This window comes from Grampus griseus (assembly GCF_964374135.1).
Source record: "Grampus griseus genome assembly, chromosome: 1".
NCBI lineage: Eukaryota > Metazoa > Chordata > Mammalia > Artiodactyla > Delphinidae > Grampus > Grampus griseus.
The window spans coordinates 97,736,384-97,763,346 of NC_139017.1; the positions used below are offsets into that span (position 1 = coordinate 97,736,384).

At 35.2% G+C, this 26,963-nt stretch overlaps 1 protein-coding gene across 2 annotated transcripts in view; it reads left to right on the forward strand.

Moving 5' to 3' along the window:
- DPYD (dihydropyrimidine dehydrogenase) overlaps window positions 1-26,963 on the forward strand; it is an 815,412-nt gene that overhangs the window by 382,199 nt on the left and 406,250 nt on the right. For both annotated transcript variants that reach the window (XM_082655551.1, XM_082655550.1), the window contains exon 12: window positions 5,205-5,389. In XM_082655551.1, coding sequence (XP_082511677.1) covers window positions 5,205-5,389 — 185 coding nt within the window. The remainder of the gene's footprint in view (window positions 1-5,204; window positions 5,390-26,963) is intronic.

Consider the following 26,963-nt stretch of genomic DNA (forward strand, 5'->3'; position numbering starts at 1 on the left):
CAGTTTAAAAAGAAGGAGAGTCCGGATAGAGTAGCATTCCGCAAATCAGAGAAGGAGATCAAAATTACCCTGATTCGTCTATTGGATGCTATAGAAAGGCAAAAAGGAAGTCACGGAATTTGGTGACCGTAGAGACCATGTTTTCATAAGAGGGATACATTGGAAGGAATAATTGGGTGGTAAAAAATGTAGGTAGTGTAAATTACTCCAGAAATTAGATAAAAGAAGATGTAAGAATGGCAGTGAGAAGAGAACCAGGTTAAGACCAGTTTTTCAACATAGGAAATGAGAGAGGAGAATATGAGAAAGGCAGTAGTCTAAAAAGAATCAGAGATACTTGAGGTTCTGTAGGATCAGGAAGGTACAATATCAAGGTTGACTTTTGAGGGGTTTACAGAAAGAAAATGATGAATTGGCATTGTCCGCTCCATTGTGTTTGGGAATGGACAGCATATTGATTCGAATACTCAGAGGCAGAAGGGAGGTGTGAGAACAAAGCTTGTGCCAACCGGACTTGATATACTTAGTTGAAGGCATTCTGTGGTTCTGTCCCTTCCATACCCCAGGTTATTCTATTTAAACACAGCTCTGATATCCTGGCCCTGTAATTAGAATTTATTTGCTCTTGCTGAGATTTTGCTTTCAGCTCTGATTTACTGATATTATTGCCTCAGCTCGCCTTTTTGTTTCATTGTGCTTTGGTCCTCTTGGCTAATACGTTATGTAAAATTAAACAACAAGCACGTTGATGAATTCATCTGTTTTCAAGATATCATTTTATTACAAATGTTGAAATTTTGTATTCCCCCCGTTGTTTTATAGCATCTCAAACTCTCCAAAGAATACTAATAATCGTTCTTCATTATGATTTCTGTTGTATTGTTTTATTGTTTATGGAGAATTAATTTATATTTATGTACTAAAATATAACATTCTTGACATCTTTTTATAAATACTGAGAAATATACTTGTCATATGCTTGTGGGTTTCTCTTCTACATATATGACAGCACAGCTACATCAGTTTAATTGACCTTGGCAATCTGCATCTGCCAGTGATGTGTCCCTGAGGGACGGTTTCTGCAATTTTAAGCTGTGGCTTATTGAAGAACTTGTGTGTCACAATACAATTAAGTCTATATAAAAAAATCATCTCATGCATAACATTAAGTTGACTAAAAGTTCCTATTTCAAAACCATTTCTTGTTTTAAAGCTACCTCAGTGTGTCTTTGTTTTTTAAATAAGCTCATTCGAACATAGTAGTGATTAAAGCAGAAAATTAACATAAATCTTGAATGTTTGGTATGAATTAAGGATGTTTTCATTCCTTTTAAAGACTGCATAAAATTCCAGGCACCATAACATTTAACACGTTTCTATCCCATTTGCAGAATAATATAGACTGTGAATAAGCACGTTTTGGGATTCTTTTTCAAGTTCTTTTTCTGTTCATCTATGGAACTACCAGGACATATGCTGCAGTCTCCAGCAAGATGCAATCTCATGGAAATCTGTGGGGAAACTGTGTATGATCATAACAGAAAATCCCTCTTCCCCCACCCCCATTATTTTATAAACAAGAAAGAAAATAATACAATCCTTCTATTAATATTCATTTAACACTTCATAGGATATGGCAAGCAGTTATTTGGTTTGCAAATGTAAATATACATTTTTCATCCACTTATGCTTTCATTCCTTCCAAGCTAGATAAAGGCAAAACAGAAGATATCCTTCTGAGACTTATTTTTATTGTATTCCAAGTTAAACGTATCAGCAGAGATGTAAGAGAGCTGTGAGGAGTCCATAGAAGGATAGTTACAATGATGAGGAGGATGAAAGTCCCTCTAATAAGAAGCAGCTAAATAAATGAACTCCTTCCTGACAAATTATGAATAAAAGCATATAGATTTTTTTCACTGAATCCTTAATTTGAGTTCTAAGTTAAATACTTTGGAGCTTTAAAAATATGATTAAGTAATAGAAATAGCTACATTTCAAAAGAGTCATCGAAATCGTGAAAAGTGTTATTAGGATCCACAATCAGAATCAACAAAGTTTCAAAAAATTAATTAATCCCCTCTCTCTGTCTCTCATGTTTAAATATTGAGTCCACTGTGCCTACAGGGAAACGATCCTAATCATTTGATGTTCAAGTTGTAATGAATAGTCATTCTTGTGTTAGCTGCTTAGTGCCACTGATTGAAAACATTTCTGACCCACTAAAGCATCGCTTATATTCTTATAAGCTGTCCGTGTTCTATTTTTTTCAATTTTTTCAATGATCCTTTATCATTTGGACAAAGAAAAAGTTAAAATATTAGATATTAAAATGCAAACAAATGATCTCTATTTTGATTGATGTAAGCTTTGCTATACTATTTAATAACATCATAACCAATTGCTTGACCTCTCATTTTTTTTATTTATTTCTTAAATGAAACTATGAACATGTGAAACTTGAAGCCCTCTAAAAAGAGTAGGGGGAAAATTAAATAGGTGATTTTCAAAAGGGGGCTGAGATAATTTTTACTGTGAGAGAAAAATTTTGTTTTGGAATACAGTGTCATAGTTATTTGATTATTTGTGAGGTTAGTTGGATGTTACAAATGATAGAAAAATTAAAAGTTTATATTCAGGTCTGACTTCAAGCTATAATTGAGTCAAATATTGAGGAAAGAGAGCATATTTTAAAAATTAAACATGAGTATGTATGAATGTTTAGAGACATAAAGTAATACAAAGTGTATCCAATGGAAAGACCCATGAGTAGAATAGTGCTTTTGAATTCACAAATAAATATTCCTAGGTTGGCTTATAGTGTTGGTGCTAAATATTTTAAGAAATGCAAGAATTACTTATTAAACTTCTACTAACGTCCCTTATTTATTGACTGAGTTAGTGATAGAGCTCTAATATTAAAGTGAATCATACCATATGCATTTGTAAATCATAAAAAAGTTATAAAACACGTTATTCATGAACTTCAACTTAATTCAGCAAGCATTTATTCAGCACCTACTATTTAAGGTGCACTGTACTGAAGAGTAGATTCAAGTTTTGCGAGACCTGAAGCCTATATAACTTGAGGACTTTCTATAAAAAAGAAAAAAATTACAAATTCAAATTTAGGCCTTGAAAGAGGCCCATGCAAGTGAGGGACCCTGAAGCTTAAGCTTCAATAACTTCACAGTATATATGTCTTTGACTCTAATAGCTGCTGTGGGAAATCAAAGATAACTAAGGCATAATCCCTGCATTGCTCAAGCTTAGAGTGAAATCTGTGCTAATCTTCAAGGATATTCTTGTAAAAAAATGAGGAAAATGTATAAGAGAGCTTTGATCTCCTAGTGAAATAATTTTGAATTTCTTCTCATTTAAAAACCATCTTTATTTCAAATCTCTATGTAGGACAAAGTTGTATCAAAGTCTTGGACAAATAAGGTCATTTCTTATACAGGAGAATTATTTTTTATCCCTTGCATGTGAGTGTGTGTGTGTGTGTGTGTGTGTGTGTGTATGTATGTCTCTATACCATTCAATGATGGTGTGTTACAGTTACCATTATTATAATAGGTTGAATTGATGAGCCGTGCTCACCATCGATGTTTTGCAACTCAGGTAACTGTCAACAAATGGTAGTGATGATCTGTTATGCAACAGGGAACAAATGCTAAAGGTCTCTTTTCATGTGACCTTTAAAGACAATAGAAAAATCTTCTCAGAATGCCATTCTGTATTGAAAATAATTACATGAATATTTAATTTTACTCTCAATGAAAGGTGAAATTGCATCAGAGATACAAACAATAGAAGATTTTTAAATAAAAACCTGAGCATGATGGCATTGATCCATCTACTCATCCATCCATCCATCCATTGAATTGAGTGTCTCTTATGTTTTAAGTGCTGTGCTAGGGTTGGTGGCACAGTGGTAAGCAGTATAGCATGGACACATTCTTGTTCTCATCGAACCTACAGTCTTGTGGGGAAAACACAATCAACAGTAGTCCCTTAATAGTTTTCTAGAATTCTAATATTCTTCAAGTAGAAAGCTACAAATATGCACCAGGGTTTATTTTATGTTTTCTTTTTCTATTGCTCAGAAAAAAATAATTTTAGAATAACATGGTTTGGCTATTTTATTTTAAACTTAAATTATTCATCTATTCAACAACTAATTTTTGTATTCTAAGAGCTTCCAATATTTTCTCCTTTTGTTTATATTGTTATATTTTCTTTTCAATTGGAGTAAAAAATAACTCCCTTAGTCTATCTTGAGAAGCTGTGCTTAAAATTCATGATATGAATACCTGGAAAGAACATTTTATCTTAAACACTGGCTCAGTTTGCTCCATCATATATGGTACTGTCTACCTTTCTTTATTTCTTCTCTAGATCAACCCCTTAATCTAACTTATTTTCTTTTATCTCTTCCAAATATCAGATAGTGTGACGAGTGAGTTTCCTTTAGGTAATTTTTCTTAAAGGGACTCAACCTCTTCCTTTTCCTGACATGTTTAGATTCATTGGAACACAGCATATTTAGCAGATAATTTAAATCTCTTTTACAGAGCAATTTCCACAAGGAACTAATGTTAATGGTTGCATTTGTAGATTTTTACAAAATAAAACAGAAATTGCTGGCTAAATGTAACTGTATTCTGGGTCCATTAAATCGCTTAACATTAAGTGTAAGTAATTTGATGGAAACGTAGAAGATATGTCTTGTTTTGTTCATAAAACTGGCTGTGAAAGGAAGAGATTGGCAGTTGATTCAAATTCACAATATAACTTACATCTATGTTACACAGGAATAAATTTGGGTTCATAAGAGTAGTAACAAATTTGTGAAAATAATGGTCATGGACAAAGTTTTAGAAAATGCGTTTTATAACCATTAGAATATTTAAAGGACTGTAGTCTGCCAAACATCTTACACATAAATACCATATCTGAAACATTGCCCAAATCTGTGGTCTTTAACACCTACATGTGAGTTTTATTTTGAATTGGTTAAGTCAGTACACTTTGAATGTGTTGTTAACTAAGATATTTCATTAACTTTCCATTTTTATGGTTCATTAAAAACAGTTGCTTGAATCCCTAGAACAATAATTACATCATAATTTTTCTTAATTTTCAAATTATTTTTATGTGATGCACAGATTAGTCATTGCCTATTGTCTTTCACTTTTTTCCAGTAAAAGAAGCCTTGAGCCCTATAAAATTTAACAGATGGGATCTCCCAGAAGTAGATCCAGAAACTATGCAAACCAGTGAACCATGGGTGTTTGCAGGTGGTGATGTTGTTGGTATGGCTAACACTACGGTGGAATCCGTGAATGACGGAAAGCAAGCCTCTTGGTACATTCACAAATACATACAGGTAGGTGTTTGCCATCAATTTCAGTTAATTTTTTCCAATGGATAAGTACTTCTTTATTTTTGCTACTCATTCATATGAGCATTTCTATAAGGTATATAGTAACTATATATGCAATAGATCACATACATATTTACTTGGATAAATTTTTTTAAATGTGGACTGGATAGCAGACCTGTTTAGGTGACTGAAAATTCATTTATGCATTTCTACCAGTGGAATACTATGAAGTTATTCATCCTGTATTCAAAATATTTATCAATGCTTAAAGACATAGATAATACATTTATCAAATCTGGATGATATGCAGTATGATATAGAATCTATATTCCTAATAATCTTGCACAGTCCAGAAAATTATGTTGTCTGTCCGTGTGGATCAGTGAGTTCCTATTCACTTCCTAAATTATATGCACCTAATTGAAAAGAAAACAAAAATTTTGTAAATTTCAATTGTAATTATTTTTTCACTATTTGCTGTTATGATACAAATGCAGAATGTAAAAATGATAAAATATAAAGTTAAGCGTACTCTGGTGCAGTAATTTTGTGCTCTTGGGGAAAAAAGCCATATCTACTAGATTTCAGTTGTCTTACTTTTTGACAAAATGCTCTGTTCTTTTCCTGCTCTATAATTTAACTAAATGTAGACACAGTAACCTCATTTACATAAAATGTTTCTGGAAAAGTTTGCTCTTGTAAATAAAATCGTTATTTTTCTTTCCTATTCAAGAAAGGCTCTAAATTCACGATATAATTCCTGCCTCCCTTCTTTTGATTTCTTTGGTTTCTCACATGCTAGCAAAATTCACTTTGTCTTTAATGTTTCCGTTTCCTTGAATATTTTTCTTCCTCTTTGTCACCACCATTTAGTCTATTCTGGTTGTTCTCTACTCTTTCTGTAATTCATCCATGACTACTTACTTACTAGGTAGGGCCTGGACTTGGTACTGATTACATCATATTTTTTATGTTCAATTAACCAACCTACTCCCACCTCACCTTGGCATCTCTGAGTAGTGGGGCTTGAGATGTTGTGATCTGGGCCAGAGGGTGGTGTGGTGTCCCATAGAGGTAATGCTCTAAGAATGGGTGTAAACCACAGTCTACTGGTTGTGCATAGAGACAAAGGGAGCAGTGTTTTGGGGAGATGATAAGTCTAAAATTAAGAATTCTGTCCAAATCATTCATAAATCAAAAGGGACTAGGCTAGGAAGAAAAGGGGAAAAGGAATGAAATTTTAACAGACAGAAATCTGGGAATACAAAGGAGACATGTCGGTAGTGGTTTTGGCTCTAGTTGCTGCAGCATCTGTATTTTGGAGAGTCCGTATGGCCTCAGAAATTCACAGCAGGAACAGTTCAAGACAACTACCCAGGATGGACTCCTGCTTTGGCTTTTTCACTTTTTCTGTTCCAAAACTTATCACTCGTTTAATTTTCTCATTCTACTCTTATTTCTTATTTTCATAGTGTTCTCCCAAGGCTCCTAAGTGTGTAACTTCGTAATCTGTATCTCCAGTAGGGCATTCCATGATCCAGCTGTCTGCTGAATATCTTCACTTGTCTAAACTACATTTCAAATTCACCACTCCATTTGGATATATATTTACCTACACTTCAAACTCACTTCTTTTAAACCAAACATGATCTCCTAAACTTGTTTCATCTCCAGTATTTAACATTTCTGATTCCTAGAGTCAAATCCTCTACATCAGTGGTCCTCAAACTCTGGATTACTCAGGCTAATAAAATTTTCAAAATCAATTTGGAAACCAATATAGGGCTGATTGCTTCTTGTTTTGCTGAGTAACAGCATTAAAATAAACACTCAAACACATGAAATTATAATATTTACTCACATTTATTAACAAGAAAGTTTATGAGAAAAGTAGGAAACAGCACAGTCTCAGAATAGAGATAATTCTTAAGAAAACACAGTTGAAAGATTTATGCTAGTGTGTTCACACACCTATTTTTCTCATAAAACAGCACTGCTGTACACACCCTTATTTATGAGTTATTTATCTAAATTTTCTTTCTTTTTTTTTCTTTTTTTTTTTTTTTTGCCGTACGCAGGCCTCTCACTGTTGTGGCCTCTCCCGTTGCGGAGCACAGGCTCCGGACGCGCAGGCTCAGCGGCCATGGCTCATGGGCCCAGCCGCTCCGCGGAATGTGGGATCTTCCCGGACCGGGGCACGAACCCGTGTCCCCTGCATCAGCAGGCGGACTCTCAACCACTGCGCCACCAGGGAAGCCCCAATCTAAATTTTCTTTTCTTCTCTCTATCATATATGCCTGGTCAATTCTACGCCTGTAAAGACTTTCATACACTTATTTTAATTTGCTTATTTTTTGTGTGAAATACGATTTTGGGTTGACCAGACATCTCACTGACCAGTCTGTTTACTCCTTGAAGAAATGAAGGTGGACCCAGGAGAAGGGAAAAGGCTTTTGTGCTACGCCAGATAAAACCTAGTGAAGATGTGAATTCAGTTTGCAGAAGTGAAAATGGTGGGAAGGCAGAGATGCTAGAGAGATTTGAAACAGTAAACTTGAACATAGGCAAGTGGAGAATGGCGTGTGTTATTGTTTTCTAAATATTTAAATCCATTTGTAGCTTTTAAATTAAAAGACATAGAGAATGTTTACTATATTTTATGATGATGGTGGTTTTGTAGTGCTTCACAATTATCATTCAGAAAGATTCTTGAAGGTTTTTTTTTTTTTTTTTACTTCACTGTTATCTTTCTACTTCCCTGAATCTGATAAATGTGTGCTGATAAAAATGAGCAATCATTTTAGTTAGTTTCCACTTACTCATGAAAGGAAAGACACAGACTCTTAGGTATTATGAAAAAAAAGTGCATGTGCTTTAAATATATATTGCTAGGAATGATAGTGTTTAAAATATAAAAAAATTAAAAATTTGTGACCAGTAAAAGTTTTGGGTTTGGCTGAAGAATTCAGATTTGTCAAATAAAGTATTGAATGACATTTTAGAAATGCAGTGAAAACAAAAGGCAGATAAAATCTCTGTCAGGTAAAATGAACACTTTCACTATTCTGCGAGGATGTTGGATACAAAGTGCTAAGCAGTTATGAGACTAAAAAGGAACATATAGACAAAGTAGGATTTTTCTCTCTTTACACTGTCAGTAACTTAGTTCTGGCCTCTATCACCTCCTAAAATTGCCCCCAATTTCCCCCTGTCAAATCCAAAGCCCCTATGCTGCAGCCAGAGTCATCTTTCTAGAATACAAATTTGATCCTAATTTCCTCACTTAAAACCCTTCAGAGGCTCCTCTTTATGCTCAAGATGAAGTCCAAACTCCTTAGCTTGTGATACCAATTTGAATTTCCCCTAACACATCAAGATATCTCCTACATCTGGGCCTTTCCTGACTCCACCCATTTCACCTGTCTGTATCCCACTTGTCCTTCAGGTTTTGCTTCCTTCTCCTCTTCCAGAAACACTTTCCTTCTAGTGTGTTCTTTAGCATCCTATGTTTCCCTGATTGAAACCTTCTTACTGGTCTGATGCTACACAAGCCAGTGGCCTGCTAGCTTACTAATATACCCTCAAAATAAAGAGCGTATTCATCATTAAATAGGAAAAAATGTAGGGATAATTGATTTTAAAGGAATTTAAAGAAGAGTTAAGAAAACTAATATATTTGTTATATAAGTTAATTAGGACTGTAAGTAACTAGTGTTTTCTTACCAATGTAGCATTAGTTTAGAAAAATTTATATAATGCCTGAAGTGTATTCATGAATGAAGGTTTATAACACCTTGTCTTATGTTATACTTTGGGGAAACATGCAACACTAGACAGTGGACTTAAAAAAATGATTTTATACATACATTATAGTATTAATTCATACATGCAATCATTGCAGTTGGATATTTAGAATTTCTTTGAAATACACTTTTTCAGGTAAATGTGATTATTTAAAGACACACATGTTGGGATTTCAGTAATTCCCATAGTTATCTGAAGTGAACTTCACTTAAATTTTATTAGTTAATTTAATCAATTACCACTTATTGAGTACCAGCTGTTGGGTCTAACACTTGACTTTGGGAGGGTACCAAAGTGAATAAATGAGGAGAAGTATAATAGAGTAGTTAGAAATTTGAGCTCTGAACTAAACAGATCTGATTTCAACAATACTTTCAAACTGTATGACCTTGGGAAAGTCACTTCATTGCTCTAAGATGTGGTCTTCTTAGGGGTAAAGAAATGATTTATTAATAAAGGAGCAATAATAAAGTTGCTACCCTATTGGGTTTCAGGGAAGAATACATAAGGGAATTTATGGAAAGTTCTTAGTAAAGAGTCTGAGCTCTAAATATTTATTGTTTGTGAATTATTAGAGATTATTCCCTTTGGACTGTTAAAATGGTATCAGAGAAAAATTATAAAAGAGGAGATTTGAATAGAAAGTCAAAGTATAGTATTTTAACAGATGACGACTGAAAGAGGCTGTTTCAGGTCATGATAAGAGCATTTTATCTAGCCATTCATTTTTGCATCCACATGCATCCATCTGTCTATCTGTGTAGTCATTCATGCATGGATTCATTCATTCATTCAGTAAGCAGTAGTTTTTTAAAATGGTGCTTTACAAATAGTTATGGAAGCATACATATAATACAAAATAACAAATGCAGTAATAAAAAATGTAAAGGCACGAGGCAGTATGGAAGAGTTAATGATTGATTCTGCCTGGAGGTGGGTATCAGGATATGGAGTGAGCAGACTTCATAAAAATCAAGATACACGTAAAGAGGGAAGATAAAAACTGGAAGAATGCTGAGTGATTTGAATCGCTGGAACTTAAAGAAGCCTACTGGATAAGATTGCATAGCTTGCCCACTGTGCAAGGGCTACCCAAACAAGGGTACCAGTTGGCTGAAATCCAGACCAAGCTCCACTCACCAAACAATGGCATCTTTTGCTGTGCTGCTTCTATTCAGAGGCAGGAGTGCCTTCCTTGAATTTTCACAAAGGTGCTTTCTGCCTGCTCCCTAAGCCTTGCACCTGTGCTACAGCTTTTTCTTTTGTTTTCACCAAAAGGCAGTCTGAGCTAGTGGAGGCCCCGAACATGGAGACTATATAGGAAAAATGGGAGAAAGGATCCGGGGTTTATTATACTGGGGTTAGAACATGATGAGAGTACCCAGTTTGGGAATTTAATGTGGAGTATGTAATGAGGCAGGAATGTGGTAGGAACTGTTTGAATGAAGAAGTGATAGTGTCAGATCTGGAATTTATAGAGAGAGAAATATTTTTCATTTTGTCAACATTTCCCTCCTTGTAAGTCATTATTTTAAAATATTAAACTTGCTCTTCTTTAGTTGTACTAATAAGTGATCCAGTATGACTTCACCTCACTTGTTTATAATACTATATTAGTGGAGTCCAGGCATATTTGAGTTTTCTTCTTTCACTTAAATGAGAATACTGACTATCTAAGATAACTTTGACAGTGTACCCAAAGAAAGAGTATGTAACTGAAAGAATGACTACAGGTAAACAAAAAAATTCTATAAATTTTCAAATTCGCACTTGTACTTGTATCTTTGTAATGGATTTACTTAACTAGTGTGTGTGTGTATGTGTCTGTGTGTGTGCATGTATGTGGACAGATGGATAGATAAAAAGTTCTGTAATAGGAAAAAAAAGAAATTAACCACATTAACCCATCAGCTTTCCTTCTCTAAAGGAGCTTATAATGATGTTTGAATTCAATTATTTCATCCATGTGAAATAGTTAGAGAAAAATATATATGACGTAATAGAAAGCTAAATTTACTATAACAAATACATGCTAAATTAGTCAAAGAACAGAAATCAATGTTGACTAGAATTATTAGAGAAGACTCAAAAGAAGTAGTCCCTGATTTTTATCCTCCCTGGAACATGCCTTTTATATTCACTTGTCAACCGTTGAAATAACAGCCACTAATTGTTTAGCATCTATCATACATTGTACAGTTTTTGGTTATAATGACCCTGTTAAACAGGCATCATTATCTATGTTTCATAGCTGGTAAAAATACTTTACCAACTTTACCTACTTTACTTTAGGCTCAAATGATAAACCTATTCAAGGTCAGTATCCTGTTAGAAATGAAGCCAAGATTTGAACACACAAATGTCTAGCTGTTAAGTTCCCCTGTACTGGACTACTTCCCTGGTACTTTTCAACTCTGGAATCTTAGTTTTCTTGCCAATTAGCAGCAGTCCTTGACACCTTCCCCTACAGTATGTGTTAAAATTTAAAAATATAATAATGCAATAGAACTTCTCCTGAGAGTTCCTCTGTCGTTTGAAACTGAAATTAAAGATTGTGATTGGAGGCTGTAGTCTGTGTATAACTTAATTCTGGCCAAAAATATACCTTAACCAGAATGATTAAGTGTATAGAAAAGTTCTAGGAATTTGAACTTCCCAGAGAAAGAAAACAGAGGGGCAATTAGCTCAGTTAGTATGATTAAAGGCTATTTAATTATTAATTGGAGTAAAAATCAGACATTTAATTATATAGGTAAATCCAGAAAATTTATCAATGATAAATTGGTTAAATCTAGAACATTTATTTAAAAACACAGGAGTACAAAAAAGTTATCTTGTCCTATGAAACAGTTATCAATAATTGTTTGGTTAATCCGAAAAAGTTAAAATGGGGACGTATAAAAAGGATATACACATATATTAAGCATATCATTTTATTTTAATGCATTTAGATATTTTCTCATTTTCATTTCTCTTAAAAGAAATAAGCAGGGCCAAGATCTTTTCAATCCAGTCACTGGAGTTCTAGAATATTTCTTATCTAAACCTAACTATAATATAATGTCTACAACTTCCATTTTTGTTTTTTGAAGTGGAGCCACATTTTCAAGGAACGTACATAGCAATTTTCTGGGTTTTTATGATTGTCCTGAAGTCATTTCAGTTGTTTCTGTCACAATTTGACAGCAACTGTTTTTTAGTAACTCACCTTTTTATCATATCTTTTGAAAACATTCAACTTAGTTTTCACAGAATCAACCCTCTTTCTTTTCACATTCATATAGCTCATCGATTTATATAATTTTTATTTACACTTTGAGCCAACACAAATGGGGTAAAGAATGTACAACTGACTCTTAATAAGCACACAACTCAACAGGTGGAGTAGAAGGTTCATAGGCACACAGGAGCACCCCACCCATTACAAAGATTCAGTACTCCTTGGCATTCCTTTGTATATCTCGGAGAGGAAAAGGAGAGAAGAAACTAGTCTAGTGAATCTGTTTGGTGGAAAGAACTTGGTTAAGAGAGTGTAAAAGGTGCCTAAGGTCCTACTTTACCAAAGAGGACCTTAATACCTTAATACCAAATGTTCTTTACAAAAATACAATCATTCAGAAGATTCAGCACTTACTTTGTTCTAGTATTGACATACAAACAAAAATTCAGTCAACGTAGAGGGAAAAAAGACTATATGATATCTCACCATGCTATGGCCTTCTCTGAGAACTTGGAGATAGAATACAAGCTAAATTCTTCTAAGTCTAATCCTAGATCAGAAGTTCATTTTTCCTAAAGTAATCATGGTAGTTCTCAGAAAATGATCTTGTAAACATGAGACATTTTGTCAAATAAAGCAATCTAAATATACGGAAATTATCTCAAAAGTCACAGGTTTGATTACATCATTAGAGTGATCCTTTAGTCATGTCACTATTCTGTGATTCAGAATTCTATTTTAAATTCACTATCTCTTATATGTAACATTAAAAAAAAACACTATTTATTACTGGTAGTGGATGGGTTTATCTAAATGTACATGCTGCTGCTATGAAAGCAGTTGTGGTGGTACAAAGATAAATATTGAAAGGCAAAAGACAAGAGTTATTAGTGGAAGGATAAGTACGGAATTAATAGAAACTCAAATAAAGGACAGAATTTGTATAGAGCTTATTCAACTATAGGCAAGAAATGAAAAGGATAACACCTGGTTTATTCTAGGTAGAATTCATGAGAAACTGCAAAGGGTAAGGAAGGAGGCATTGGGTCATTAAACATTAAAAAAAAATGTTTTGGTTACTGAGCTTACAAGTGACTTTAGGTGTCACTGAATACTTAGTTACAGAATAGTTGAAGTTAGGGCTTCCCTGGTGGCGCAGTGGTTGAGAGTCCGCCTGCCGATGCAGGGGACACGGGTTCGTGCCCCGGTCCGGGAAGATCCCACATGCCGTGGAGCAGCTGGGCCTGTGAGCCATGGCTGCTGAGCTTGCGCGTCCAGAGCCTGTGCTCCGCAACGGGAGAGGCCACAACAGTGAGAGGCCTGCACACTGCAAAAAAAAAAGAATAGCTGAAGTTAAATAGTTACAGAATATTGTTTCTTGGCAGTCAGCATTTGAGGTCAACTTTCTACAACAGAAAGTTAATTTTATTATTGGTTTAGTTTCAGTGTTCCTTCTATGTACATGAGTTTGTGTAGATGCATGTTCCCAAATGATATTCTTTTTTTGTTTTCTCAAACTTTACCCTTAATTAAATAAGCTGTATTCCTATAATAAGTATCCATGTTAAAGTGCCTGATACTGTTATGATTATTTCATTTATGATTATTTCTTTATGTTATACTTTCCATTTTGTCAATCCCTCCTAAAACTAATTGTTGTGGCAAAATTATCTTAGAATGTATGTACCAGATACACACATAAATATTAGAGCATCATACTAGATCTAAAATGTCTTTCCTAACCCTGTAAGATCACAGAGCACAGGTATCTTTTAAGTTTTAGTTTTCTACAGTGTTTTTTCAGCTCAACTTTCTACAGTGTTGTTCGGCTTCAGTGAAGCTTATATGATATTTTAATGAAGGTTATAATGAATTTCTCTCACAGTTAATGTGATTCTCCTCAGTTGTATGTAGTATATGGGTATATTTTGAAATAGGTGTTTGTAAAGTTCTTCAAAACTATCATAAATTCCTTGCATGGATGACCTGCTTCTCTACTGCTTGAGGTTTTTGTGTATTTTCTTTTGGTTTCATTGAGGCACAAAAGAATAGTTAGTTGTTGAGAGAACTAGATCTCTCAGGGGGTTAGTAATGAGATACAGAGCCTTTAACCTTTTGGTCACTAGTTCAGATCTGCCCCAGGTCAAGAGTGACAGAAAGTCATTACCATCTATCTGATGGTAGTTCAATAGGCTATGTGAAACAAATTTGTGATTTCAGTACCTAGAGAGAGAGACATGACATAGTCCCACCATATAGTGAGTGAGTACAACATGGTAGTTGTGGTTTTAGTTTGAAGAGAAAAGAGTCATCCAGTCATTGCTAAGTATTTCATTTTCTCTCTGTGAGCTGAGACTCCTCTTGGTGGATTTGTTAATGGAATGTTGTGAGAAAGCTAGGTTTGTGTCTGTGTTTTTTTTGTGATTTGAGGCCATGAGATTCCCATCCAGAGGAATCCCTATCTGTCATTGTCACTAATAGGGTAAAATTCAGCCTCACTAAATTGACTTTTAAAAAGTGATTTCAGTCTCAGATGGTGATTAATTCAAGATTCAAAGTTACATCATTCATGTCTGCTGTTTCTTCAATGCCCTTCTGCATATATTTTTTTTAATGTTTCATTTTCCTCTTTAATCATTAATTTTATCTACATTTGGACATATGACTGAACATTTAGAGAGGCCTATTCATTCTTGTGAATCTCTCACATGGGAAATACTGAGTTAACAACCAAGAATAGAAAATTGTAAGGACACTTTGAAGATGGGGAATTCAAAACTGGGCACAGTGCAGAAGGATCATTGCTATAAAGCTAATTGAATTATGTGCATTCATATCAATAAATGAAATCTTTCACCTTCTGCCATCTTTAGGATTTGAGATTATGTGAAGGATTTTATCTATCTAATACCTTTAGTGAACTGTCAGGTTATTAAAACTTTTTGATTTGGGGGTCTCTTCGAAAGGTCTCTTTCTAAAGAGAAAAAAGTCCTATGTTTATACTTGAAAGATGTATAAGATCACAGCATTTTCTTAATACTGGAATATTTACAATTTTATTTTATATTGGGGTCAGTGATTTTCCAAACAAACCCACACTGTTGGATTGTTAAAATTTTAAACCTATCTCTCATAACATCTATGATGTGAAAATAAAGCCCAAAGAGTGGTAGTGACAGTGCCTTTTGTTTAAGATTTCTGTTCTGGACAAAGATGAACAGTTGCTAAAAAAAATATGACAGTCTGGGATTTTAGAAAACAAACTTAGAAGAAATTATCTATGTCCAAGTCTCTCTTGCTTAGAAGACCTTCAGTGCCAACTTTAAATAAAAGGCACTTATCATCATCATTGCTTAAGATATCACTTTAATTCCACATCTTCAAAGGCATTCTTTTGCCCTGAAATATACCAGTGGTTTCTACAGTATCTGAAGAAATATGATTTGAGAATTAGAAATTTAAATTGCACAGGCTTAATATTAGAGTATTTCCGTTACCCTTTGCAGGTTTTGAGGCAGCTTATTCGACCTTACAGTCTCACCAGGAAGCTAATGGGAAAGCCTTGCAGCAATCTTCACAGGAAAGTTTCCAAATGTCAAGTGTCATCTTTCCAGCTGTTAGATGAATGGGTAGCCAAGAGGCATTTATTTGGGTGTGCAGCCCCTGTGAAATCTGGGTGAGGCAGGAGAAAAGGCTATAATTTTGTGGTTAGTTTACCAGCATTGGTATAGTTGCAAATATCTTAGCCAGGCAAAGGACTTCATTTGTGGTTTAATGATTGACAGCCCTCTACAGTCTTCTTCTACTTAGGGAATAAAAATGCCTTTCAAAAAAGGCATCATCAATATGTCATACTAATTTTTGAATCCTCCACTGCTTCAAATAAAAACAGTCTTATCAAGGGAGCTGGTTTCTTCTCTAAACCCTTCTCCAACTGAGAGGAGGTAAGGCTTTTCAAATGACAGCTGTATTAAAATCTTGAGGCCTATTGAAAAAGTGTCCTCTAAGATATATTTCAAACTCTTTAATTCCTGAGTTAAAAGAAAATTGGTATAAATCTTTGGCCACTGTCAGGTTGAAAAACAATGAATATCAATAAAAAGACAGTTTTAAATCATAATGGATTTAGTTTGAGGTAGTGATAGCCTCCGAAAAATAATATTGAAGTATGTCATGGCTAAATGCTGTTTCCATGCTAAGTTTTTCCACTTGGTCAGGATCACAGTATTGAGATGACTTCAGCCCAATTGCTTATTGGGAAACTGGACCTTCAGACTGAAAAAGAATCAGAAGTGCATGTCATCTAATTTGTATCCCTTTCAATGGGAAGTAGTAAAGTTAAATTCGCTTACAGCTATTGAAAAATAAAGTCCATTTTAAGTGTTGTAAATAAGCATACAATAAACCCTATAGTGCTATCTATAGAATTTGCCTTTGGTGGTACATTCATGTTAATTTTTGGTGTATTCCCTAGCTAATGTTTAAAGTAATTATTAAGTATCAGAGACAATACTTTTTCTATTAAAAATTTCAATTTTAATAATGTGTACCTTTTTGCATATGAAGGGGGATTTATTTTTTATATCATCTATATGTTGTAAAAGGAAATCAAGGAAAAACTGAGGAATGAGCCTATATCTAATGGAGCTATCAAAACAAAACTATCTAGTTGGTGATAGGGGAAGAAAATGCCATGACTAATAAGTAATTTTAACACCTTTTATTGACTTTGTATAAGGTTCCAAACCTTATTAAATGGCAGCATTTGACCTGAAAAGTAATTTAAAATGAAATTGTCTCCATAAAGGCAGAATATTTCCTTACCAATATAGCAGTAGATTGCTACTTCAGGCAGATAACTCAAGATTAGAATGGGTAGAAAAAATAACTCTGAAAATTCTGATCCATGCCATACAGAACCTGATCTCAGCGTGTGCTGATGTTGAATGAAAGAACTTAGCCACTGCAGTGTCACTTGGTCCAAATGGGCTATAGACGTTAAGAATTCTATGCCAAATCTTTAACACCTTAATGCCTGGAGCTGTATAGGGCTAAGGACAATATCACAGGAGAACAAAGAACTAAAATTCTTTAGGTTGCTGGGGGAAATTCAAATGCAAAATAACTCAGTTGAAAATTTTAGCTAAAATTTTATTCTCTGCATTCAATGATTTATTAAAGTTGACTCTTAATACAAGCTGTAAAGAATCTGAGTTTGGGATTGATATGTACACATTACTATATTAAAAATAGATAACCAAAAAGGACCTACTGTATAGCACAGGAAACTCTTCTCAATATTCTGTAATAACCTAAATGGGAAAATAATTTGAAAAAGAATAGATATATGTATAACTGAATCACATTGCTGTACACCTGAAACTAACACAACACTGTTAATCAACTATACTCCAATATAAAATAAAAATTAAAAAAAAGAAAATTATCCTGATAAGGTGACATAATGGAAACCTAAAAGTCAAGAGACCTGGGTTCAAGTCCTGACTTAATTATTCATTAATTCTCCCTTCAGACCTTTGGGAATGTCATATTGCCCTTTGGTTATCTCACTAATGGCTCTGAGGCAGCACAATGTACTTATAGAGGTGGAATTCCCAGTTTAAAGACTTGAAACCGGTTAAAGTTTCTGATGTGTTATCTTGTGCCTCACTATTTTCATCCATAAAAAGGACAAAATTATAATTTTTTTATGGTTCTGAAACCCAAATAATACATGTTAAAAGTAAAGAATCTAATCTACTGAATACCTGCTACATGCTCATTTCCTTTTTAGGAGCTTAACATTCATGTTACACTGAAAAATTACCTCTGGAGTAACCATTTTTCCCCCATTTTACAAATGAGAAAACCTATGCTGAAGTTGGTTGAGAGAGATATATCATCTGATTCAACCCCTTAATACATAGGGCAGGAAGCTGAAGAACAGACTTTGAAAGATTAAATTCAAGTTATAGGAGAATTGAATAATAGAACTATCTTCTGAAAGGGCTTTAAAATAAGTATGTTAAAGATCCTCAAAGAGATAAAGACAGCAATAAGATCCACAAAAAAGAACAGGAGAAATGTAATGCCACCGTTAAGGTGTTGAAACTCTGTGATGGCCGTGTTGGGGCTGTAGCCAAGTTTTTTCATCCTCAGCCCTGCTGTTCTTTTCAGTAACTGTGCATCCTCTTCCTTGTGGTGTTCTTTTGGCTGAACTTTAGCTGAGCTTGTGGAAGGCAGAATGCGTAGGTAAGTTCCTGCTAGTCATCAGAGAGCTTTGTACCAGAGTGGGGATGAGAACAAAGGTACTGGGCTTTTGTAATCCATACAATCACCCCTCGAAATGATGTTATTTCATTTTTGGATGACTTAGCATATATTGCATAGTCACTGCCTGCAGGACAACATCCCATGGGAATGTAGCCTTCAATGAGATGTTTCGTCAGTTTTGTTCTCTATGGTATCTTCGATGCCTAGAACAACGCCTGTATTATAGTAGGTGATTGGACAACAAATGCCTACCATATGGTAGGTACTTGATAACTGTGGTTGAAAAATTGCATATGCTGAAGATTACAGGGCACATGAGGTTTAGGAAGTAGATTTTACAAATGCACTCGTATCATTGGTGATAAATACTACTTTCAACTGCTAAAACAGGTGGTGGGGTACAGTTAACATGGAAATGGAAGGGTGAAAATGAGCATAACAGTGTTACAGTTTTTCTTGTTTGATTCCCACAACATCCTTCACAATCGTTGTTTTAAAGATGAGACAAATGAGTCTTAAAGAGGCCTAACTGACTTGTTGAGGGTGGCAAAATAACCTCTGAGAGACTGTACTGGTTTTCTCCCTGCATCCTATCCCCACCTTAGCCTATATCAGAGACTTCTCCTCCTAGAAATACAGAGTTAATAGCTTAACACCAAAGCAGGGATTGCCTGATAGGTTGTTGACTTACAATTTTGAACTTTTTATTCCAAGTCTTAATATTTAACATTGCTGCTGTCACTTTTCTTAAATGTCAGCTTCTGTTATTTACCTTCATCACTCTCACCTTGCTCATACTGACTCCTTTGTACTACATGGATTTGCTGTCAGGCACCACCTTGTGCTGGTCACCAGGCTTTTCTTACACTAGTCATTGACATCTTGTCAGCAGTGTCGCCGCATTTGCCCCTGGGCCTGTGAATATGGCAATTGTTACCTTCTTGACTGACACTTGAAAATTTGTCAACATGTTATTTATTATTGGGGAGGGATCCTTGGCTAACAGAAGCCATTTCTTAAAGTACTGTATTATCCTTTTAACCAACCCTTATGGTTGTATGAAGTAGAGGTTCTGTGTAATAGTCTACATGCTGTTTTCTTTACTACAACTTAATTAATTTTAAAATTAATTAATTTTATTGAGGTACAGTTGATTTACAATGTTGTATTAGTTTCTGGCATACAGCAAAGTGATTCCGTTATACAAATATGTATATATTCTTTTTTTAAATTCTTTTCCATGATAATGTTTTTACAAGATATTGAATATAGGTCCCTGTGGTATACAGTAGGGTTTTGTTGTTCATCAATTTTATATATAGTGATTTGTATCTACTAATCCCAAACTCCTAATTTATCCTTGTCCCCCCTTACCCTTTGGAAACCATAAGTTTGTTTTCTATATCTGTGAGTCTGTTTTTGTTTTGTAAATAAGTTCATTTGTATTATTTTTTAGATTCCACATATAAGTGATATCATATGATATTTGTCTTTCTCTGTCTGACTCCACTCAGTATGACTGTTTCTAGGTCCAGCCATGTTGCTACAAATGGCATTATTTCATTCTTTTTCATGGCTGAGTAATATTCCACTATATATATACTACATCTTCCTTATCCATTCATCTGTGGATGGACATTTAGGTTGCTTCCATGTCTTGGCTATTGTAAATAGTGCTTCTATGAATATTAGGGTTCATGTATTTTTTCAAATTAGAGTTTTCTCTGGATATATGCCCAGGAGTGGAATTGCTAGATCATATGATAACTATATTATTAGTTTTTTAAGGAAACTCCATATGGGTTTCCACAGTGGCTGACCAATTTACATTCCCACCAAGAGTGTAGGAGTGTTCCTTTTTCTCCATACCCTCTCCAGCATTTTTTTTTTTTGTAGACTTTTTAATGGCCATTCTGACCAATGTGAGATGATAACTCCTTATAGTTTTGATTTGCATTTTGTTAATAATTAACGTTGAGAAATTACCTATTGGCCATCTGGATGTCTTTTTTGGAGAAATGTCTGTTTAGGTCCTCTGCCCATTTTTTGATTGGGTTTATTTTGTTGTTGTTATTGAGCTGTATGAGCTGTTTGTATATTTTGGGAATTAATCCCTTGACAGTCTCATCGTGAGCTGTATGAGCTGTTTGTATATTTTGGGAATTAATCCCTTGACAGTCTTATCGTTTGCAAATATTTTTTTGCATTCCGTAGGTTGTCTTTTTGTTTTATGGTTTCCTTTGCTGTACAAAAGCTTATAAGTTTGATTAGGTCCCACTTGTTTATTTTTGCTTTTATTTTTATTTCCTTGGGAGACTGATACATTCTGTTTTCTTAATGGATGATATTATACTTAGTAGAAGGTAGAAACCAATGTTATTGCTGTAACTAAACTGATAAATTGGGCCATGCATTTCAAAGTCATGAAAAGGGTATACCAAAACTCTGTTGATACACACATGACCCTTTGCTCACCTCCTTCTGGTATCTGCTCAGGTGTTACTTTATTAAAGAAGCCTCTGTGTGTACCAAATGGAAAACTTCCCTGACCCCAGCCATACTATTCCTTAACCCACATATTCTGCATTCTATTTCTGAGGAAAAACCACTTTAAAACACAATATTTTGGGTCCCTGGACTTAATACCAACATGTGTGTGTAGAGCGGGAGTGGTTCTGTACACCACCAAGCAATGCTCAGGACACCAGTTGGGTATCCTACAATTTAACTCAATTCTGACACTATGTACTTGGGGATAAGTGTCATATCCCACAGGGAAGGGGTCAATCCCACAAGACTGACACCTTCCTCCCTTCTACCACTTCAGATACCAGTCACCAAGCCCAGGTTATCACATGTGTTTCTGACTAATAGGCTATAGGAGGTTCCAGCGACCCCCCTCTATCTTAGGATGCCAATCACAAGAGCAGGTTGTTATCTGTACTTCTGACAGGCTATAAATCAGATGTTTCCATGATCCCCTCCTTGGGTTCAATTAATTTCCTAGAGTGGCTCATAGAAGTCAGAGAAACATTTTACTTACTAGATCACTGGTTTATAATAAAAGGATATAACTCAGGAATAGTCAGATGGAAGAATTATTATATAGGGCAAGATATGGAAAAAGGGCATGGAGTTTCCATGCCTTCACCAGGCACACCACTCTCACCCAAATCTGGTATTCCTACCTTGGAAGCTCTCCACATCCTGTTCTTTTGGATTTTTATAGGGCTTCATTACCTAGGTATGATTGATTAAATCATTGGCCATTGGCGATTGATTGAACCTCCAGCCCCTCTCCCCTCCACTGAGGTCAGGGAGACAGGTGGGTGGGACTGAAAGTTCCGACTTACCACAAGGTTGATTCTCCTGGCAACCAGCCCCCATCCTTTGGTTCTTTCCAAAAGTCACCTCATTGACATAGCAAAAGACACTTCCATTGTTTTCATCATTGAGGAAAGTCCAAGAGTTTTAGGAGCAATGTGTGAGAAAACAGGACAAAGACCAAATATATACCTTTCATTATGAATCACACTATCTCACACACACACACACACACACACACACACACACACACACAGAGATACACTAATCTATGTTTGTGTTTGTGTCCCACCCCCTAGTCCCCATCACTTTGTATAAGATCCATGAAACTAGAAAGTGTAATTTGTTTACTGCTCTGTCCCTAGACCTGGTCACAATGTCTACCATATAGTAAGCACTTTGTAAATATTGTTGAGAAATTGAATATGCCTAGGAAACATTTTAGGTCATGGGACACATGAGATTTAGGAAGCATGTTTTACAAGTTCACTTGACTCATTGGTGATTCTACATTGGGTTGCTCTATTACTCAGCTCAGGCCACCATAACAATATACCATGAAGTGGGTAGCTTAAACACCAGAAAGTTATTTTCTCACAGTTCTGGAGGCTAGAAGTCTGAGATCAGGGTGCCACCATGATCGGGTTCTGGTGAGGGTTCTCCTGGCTTGTAGGTGGCCACCTTCTTGCTGTGTACTCACATGGTGGAGAGTGAGCTAGAAAGAGAGAGAGAGAGAGAAAGAGGGAGAGAGGAGCACAAGTGAGCTGTGAGCTAGCTCTCCGGTGTCTCTTCCTATAAGGGCACTAATTCCATCATGAGGGCCTCACCTTCATGACCTCACGTCCTCATCTTAACCTAAGTAACCCTCAAAAGCCCAGTCTCTAAATGCCATCACCTTGGGTGTTAGGGCTTCAATATATGAATTTGGGGAGAACACAGTTCAGTCTATAGCAGTTGCCAAAAGTGCTGGTACTTGAAAATGGGAGTAAAGTTTTACATGGAAACTGAAGAATTAAAGGAAAAAAAAACAAAAAAAAACCAAAACATGCCAGGTAGAAGAGTACATGCAGACCCCCAGGGAAAGATAGAGTTTGGTGGAAATCACATGTGACTGATATGTATATTTATATAGAGAGTGGAATAAGGTAAGTTTGGATAGGGACACAGGACCAAATCATGAAGGATCTTGTAGACTATAATAAAGAGTTTGAATATTAACAAAATGCAATGAGAAGCCAATGAAAAATTTTAAACAATCAAATTTATGTATTTAAAAGGCTATTCTGGTGCAAAGTAAAGAATGGATTTCAGTAGGAGGCAAGGAAAATGGGGAAACTGGGGAAACCAGTAAGAAATAGTCCCAGTAAGAGATAATGGTGGCAGTGAAAATGGATGGAAGTGCTTGGATTCATATATTTTGGAGACACTGTCATTAGATTTGCTGGTGGAAGAGAAATGGGGAATGAGAGAGAACAATATCAAGAATGATTCACAGATTTTTGGCTTAAGCTGGATAAATGGCAGTGTCATAATAAAGTAAATGGGAAAAACTAAGGGAGGAATAGTTTTTTTATTGAAGAACAGAGGAATGTTTGCATGATACTACTTTAAGTTGCTTAACAGCTGGTAGTTAGGCGTGAAGATAGGGTTTAGATGGAGAAAAAAGATCACATTGATTTGAGTTAATATCATTTAATTTTGTAGCCTTATTTTGTGTTCAGGTTACAAATATCTTATTAAAAGCAATGTGAATATAGTCCTTTAAGTGAATAAAATGGGATCATTATTTTTTAGAAACTTTTTTATAGACTCATATCTTTCTAAAATTTTCATTATAAATAATAATTTCTCAAAATGGAGAAATGAAATCTGATTTTATGTTATAATTATAATCACTGTACCTAGGCTTTTCCATCATGGAAACAGCTAATCCAAATTAATTTCTGCCTTGTAAGTTTTTTTCCCTCGGATATTTCTTCAAAGGGCAAAGTAACTGAGCTGGAGTTAATTAATGCATTAATCCAACCTATGAATTAATCTAGCTGTAAGTAGCTGCACAATGTTATTTATTCTTTGCCTTAAAATAATCTCAGAATGGATGCTTCTAGAACAGCTGTACCCCAAGATAGGGACCATTATAGTTATATCACAATGAAATATAAATAAAGTGAGTAAGTGAAAGCTCTTTGAGGATTTTAAATTGGAAGCAACATAGTGATAGTTATTTTCTCTTCTTCAATTAAACATAACACTACCAATAGTCTTGCTTTTAACAGTGCTTTCTTAAAAAAAAATCATTCTACTAAAGCAAATTAGGGAAAAAGTGAAATTGGGATACATAATTATGATGTGATTTGCTTTTCCCTCAACAGAATAACAATTATATATGAAAATTTCTCTGTCTGTGATTCCATGACCCAGCCAGGTATAATAGAAGAATACCAGTGATAAAGAGTAATAATAAAATAATAGGTCATTGTAGTGTAGCATTGTACTTGTTTTTATTTCTATTCTCAAATGAAAGGCATTATGATTGATTATCTCGTTAATATCTGACTGGTATATATTTTTCTTTCTTTTTTTTTTTTTAATTTGGACCTTAGGTATAAGAGTCTGTTTGCCAGTGGTTTTTTTTTTTTTTAATTAATTAATTTATTTATTTTATTTTTGGCTGCGTTGGGTCTTCATTGTTGTGCACAGGCTTTCTCTAGTTGCCATGAGTGGGGGCTACTCTTTGTGGCGGTGCGTGGGGTTCCCATTGTGGTGGCTTCTCTTGTTGTGGAGCATGGGCTCCAGGCACACGGGCTCCAGGCACATGGGCTTCAGTAGTTGTGGCATGTGGGCTCAGTAGTTGTGACTCACGGGCTCTAAAGCGCAAGTTCAGTAGTTGTAGTAAGCACGGGCTTAGTTGCTCTGCGGCATGTGAGATCTTCCCGGACCAGGGCTCAAACCCATCTCCCCTGCGTTGGCAGGCAGATTCTTAACCACTGCACCACCAGGGAAGCCCTACTTTTCATTTTTGATAATAGATTTTAAAGTGCATGTGTACGTGTGTGTGTGTGTGTTTAATCAAACCATCATGAATAATTTTTAAGTCAGTTTCCTATTTTGAGGGCATTAATACTTTAGAAAAACAATGTTTATGTAAATAGGGGCAACTTGATATAATGTAGTAAGGGAAAGCTCTGAATTCAGATCTTGCTCTACCACATATTAGCTGCTTATCTTTGGACAAGTAATTTACTTTCTTTGAACCTCACTTTTCTCATCTTCAATAGGAGAATGGTGCCTAACTTGAAGAGTTGTGATCAAAAAGAGAGAATAAGTACAAAACACTTATCACTGGGCCCAGCATAAGTATTATTTGCAAATAGACAAGTATCTTGTTCATTTTGAGAATAAAGTAAGTGACCTATTTTTACAGTGGGCCTTAATATTTGGAAAATGTATTGATGGTTGTCAGAACTAATGCCTTTTAAGCAGTTAAGCACTTTTTAGAGTATGTGCCCAGCTTATATGAAAAATGTAGACATTTAAGATGATGGTGGCTAAACTTGAATGTCTCACTTGAGAATACGAATTAGGAGAAGCATTAATACGGCTAAAGAAATGATTTTCAAGCTTGGATGCACAGTGCAGTCTCCTGGAGAGATTTTTAAAAATTACAGTGCTTGAGTCCTACTCAGAGCAATTCTGATGTAATTAGCATGGAGTCTCTCTTGCCAAGATATCAGAATTTTTAAAAAACTCTCCAAATGTTTTAAAATGTAGAGTTAAAAATGTCTGGGCTAGACCTATAAAATATCAACCATTCTGGATAATGAAGCAGAGGAAGTCAATTTGCAGAGACAGAATAAACCTAGATGCACACAGAAGAGAGAGCAAGAGACAGATCCTATGGCTTTCCATGAGGATTCCCAGCTCTTCCTGGATGCCTTGCTGTTTTCCTGCTGTTACATGAGATACTTCTATACCCTCATAATAATCTTCTGAACCTAGTTTCTGTTACCTGGAACCAAAGGAGTCCATTTGAATCTGGAAGTTAAAAGTCATGGAGGGCCTAAAAATGTGTTATTTTAAGCTGGATCCTAGCAAAATTGTGAGGTGAATTTTTACGTCACTTTGTGTGACTGAATTATAGAATGCCTGTATTTACATAAGGAACTTGATTGCCTAGAACAGTTATTTACCATTGCTACTAGATGGCTCTTTTGAGAGGCTTTGCTAATAAATTCAGTAGTCTTCCAGAGGTAAGAGTCGAATGTTACTCTACATTAAAATAATAGAATATTGGACTTTTTAAATATCTGGAATACAGTTAATGATTATTTCATCTAAACTGATTATCATCTTATGGGAACTGATGTAAAAAAGAGGCTAAGTACCCATGGACAGTAGTCTGATGCATTCAACAAATATTTTAAGCATCTTTCTGTTAAGTCTTATGCTTGGTGCTGGAAGTAAATTAGATGGGAGACACATACATGTAAGCAACCAAGTACAGAGTATGATAAGGGAACAGGTGAGCTTTTGGATAGCTGGGGAAGTTTCCTGGTGGAGATGACAGCAAGACTGACTCTTGCAGGATTAGTTGTAATTTTCAGAGCAGAAAAGCCAGGCAGGAGGTAACATTTTAGGAAAAATAAAAAGTCATAATGCATAGATGCATTAATGACATTGTTTTGTTTGAGAAATTGTAAGTGGTTTAATAAACTGAAGTATAAGATGTTGTGAGGGAATGGTAGTAGATGAGATTAGAAAGGGTGAAAGATGTGATTAGAAAGTGTAGGGAAAGGGAAGAGCCCAGATCACAACTGGGGTTATATAGTGCTGAAGAGATAATGCTGTATTCTGCAGGTAGTGAAGCTCCTTGAAGGATTTTGTAGATGGAAATGAAATGAGAACATTTAAATGTAACTCATATAAATTTGGGAACTCTCATGGTCTATGCATGTC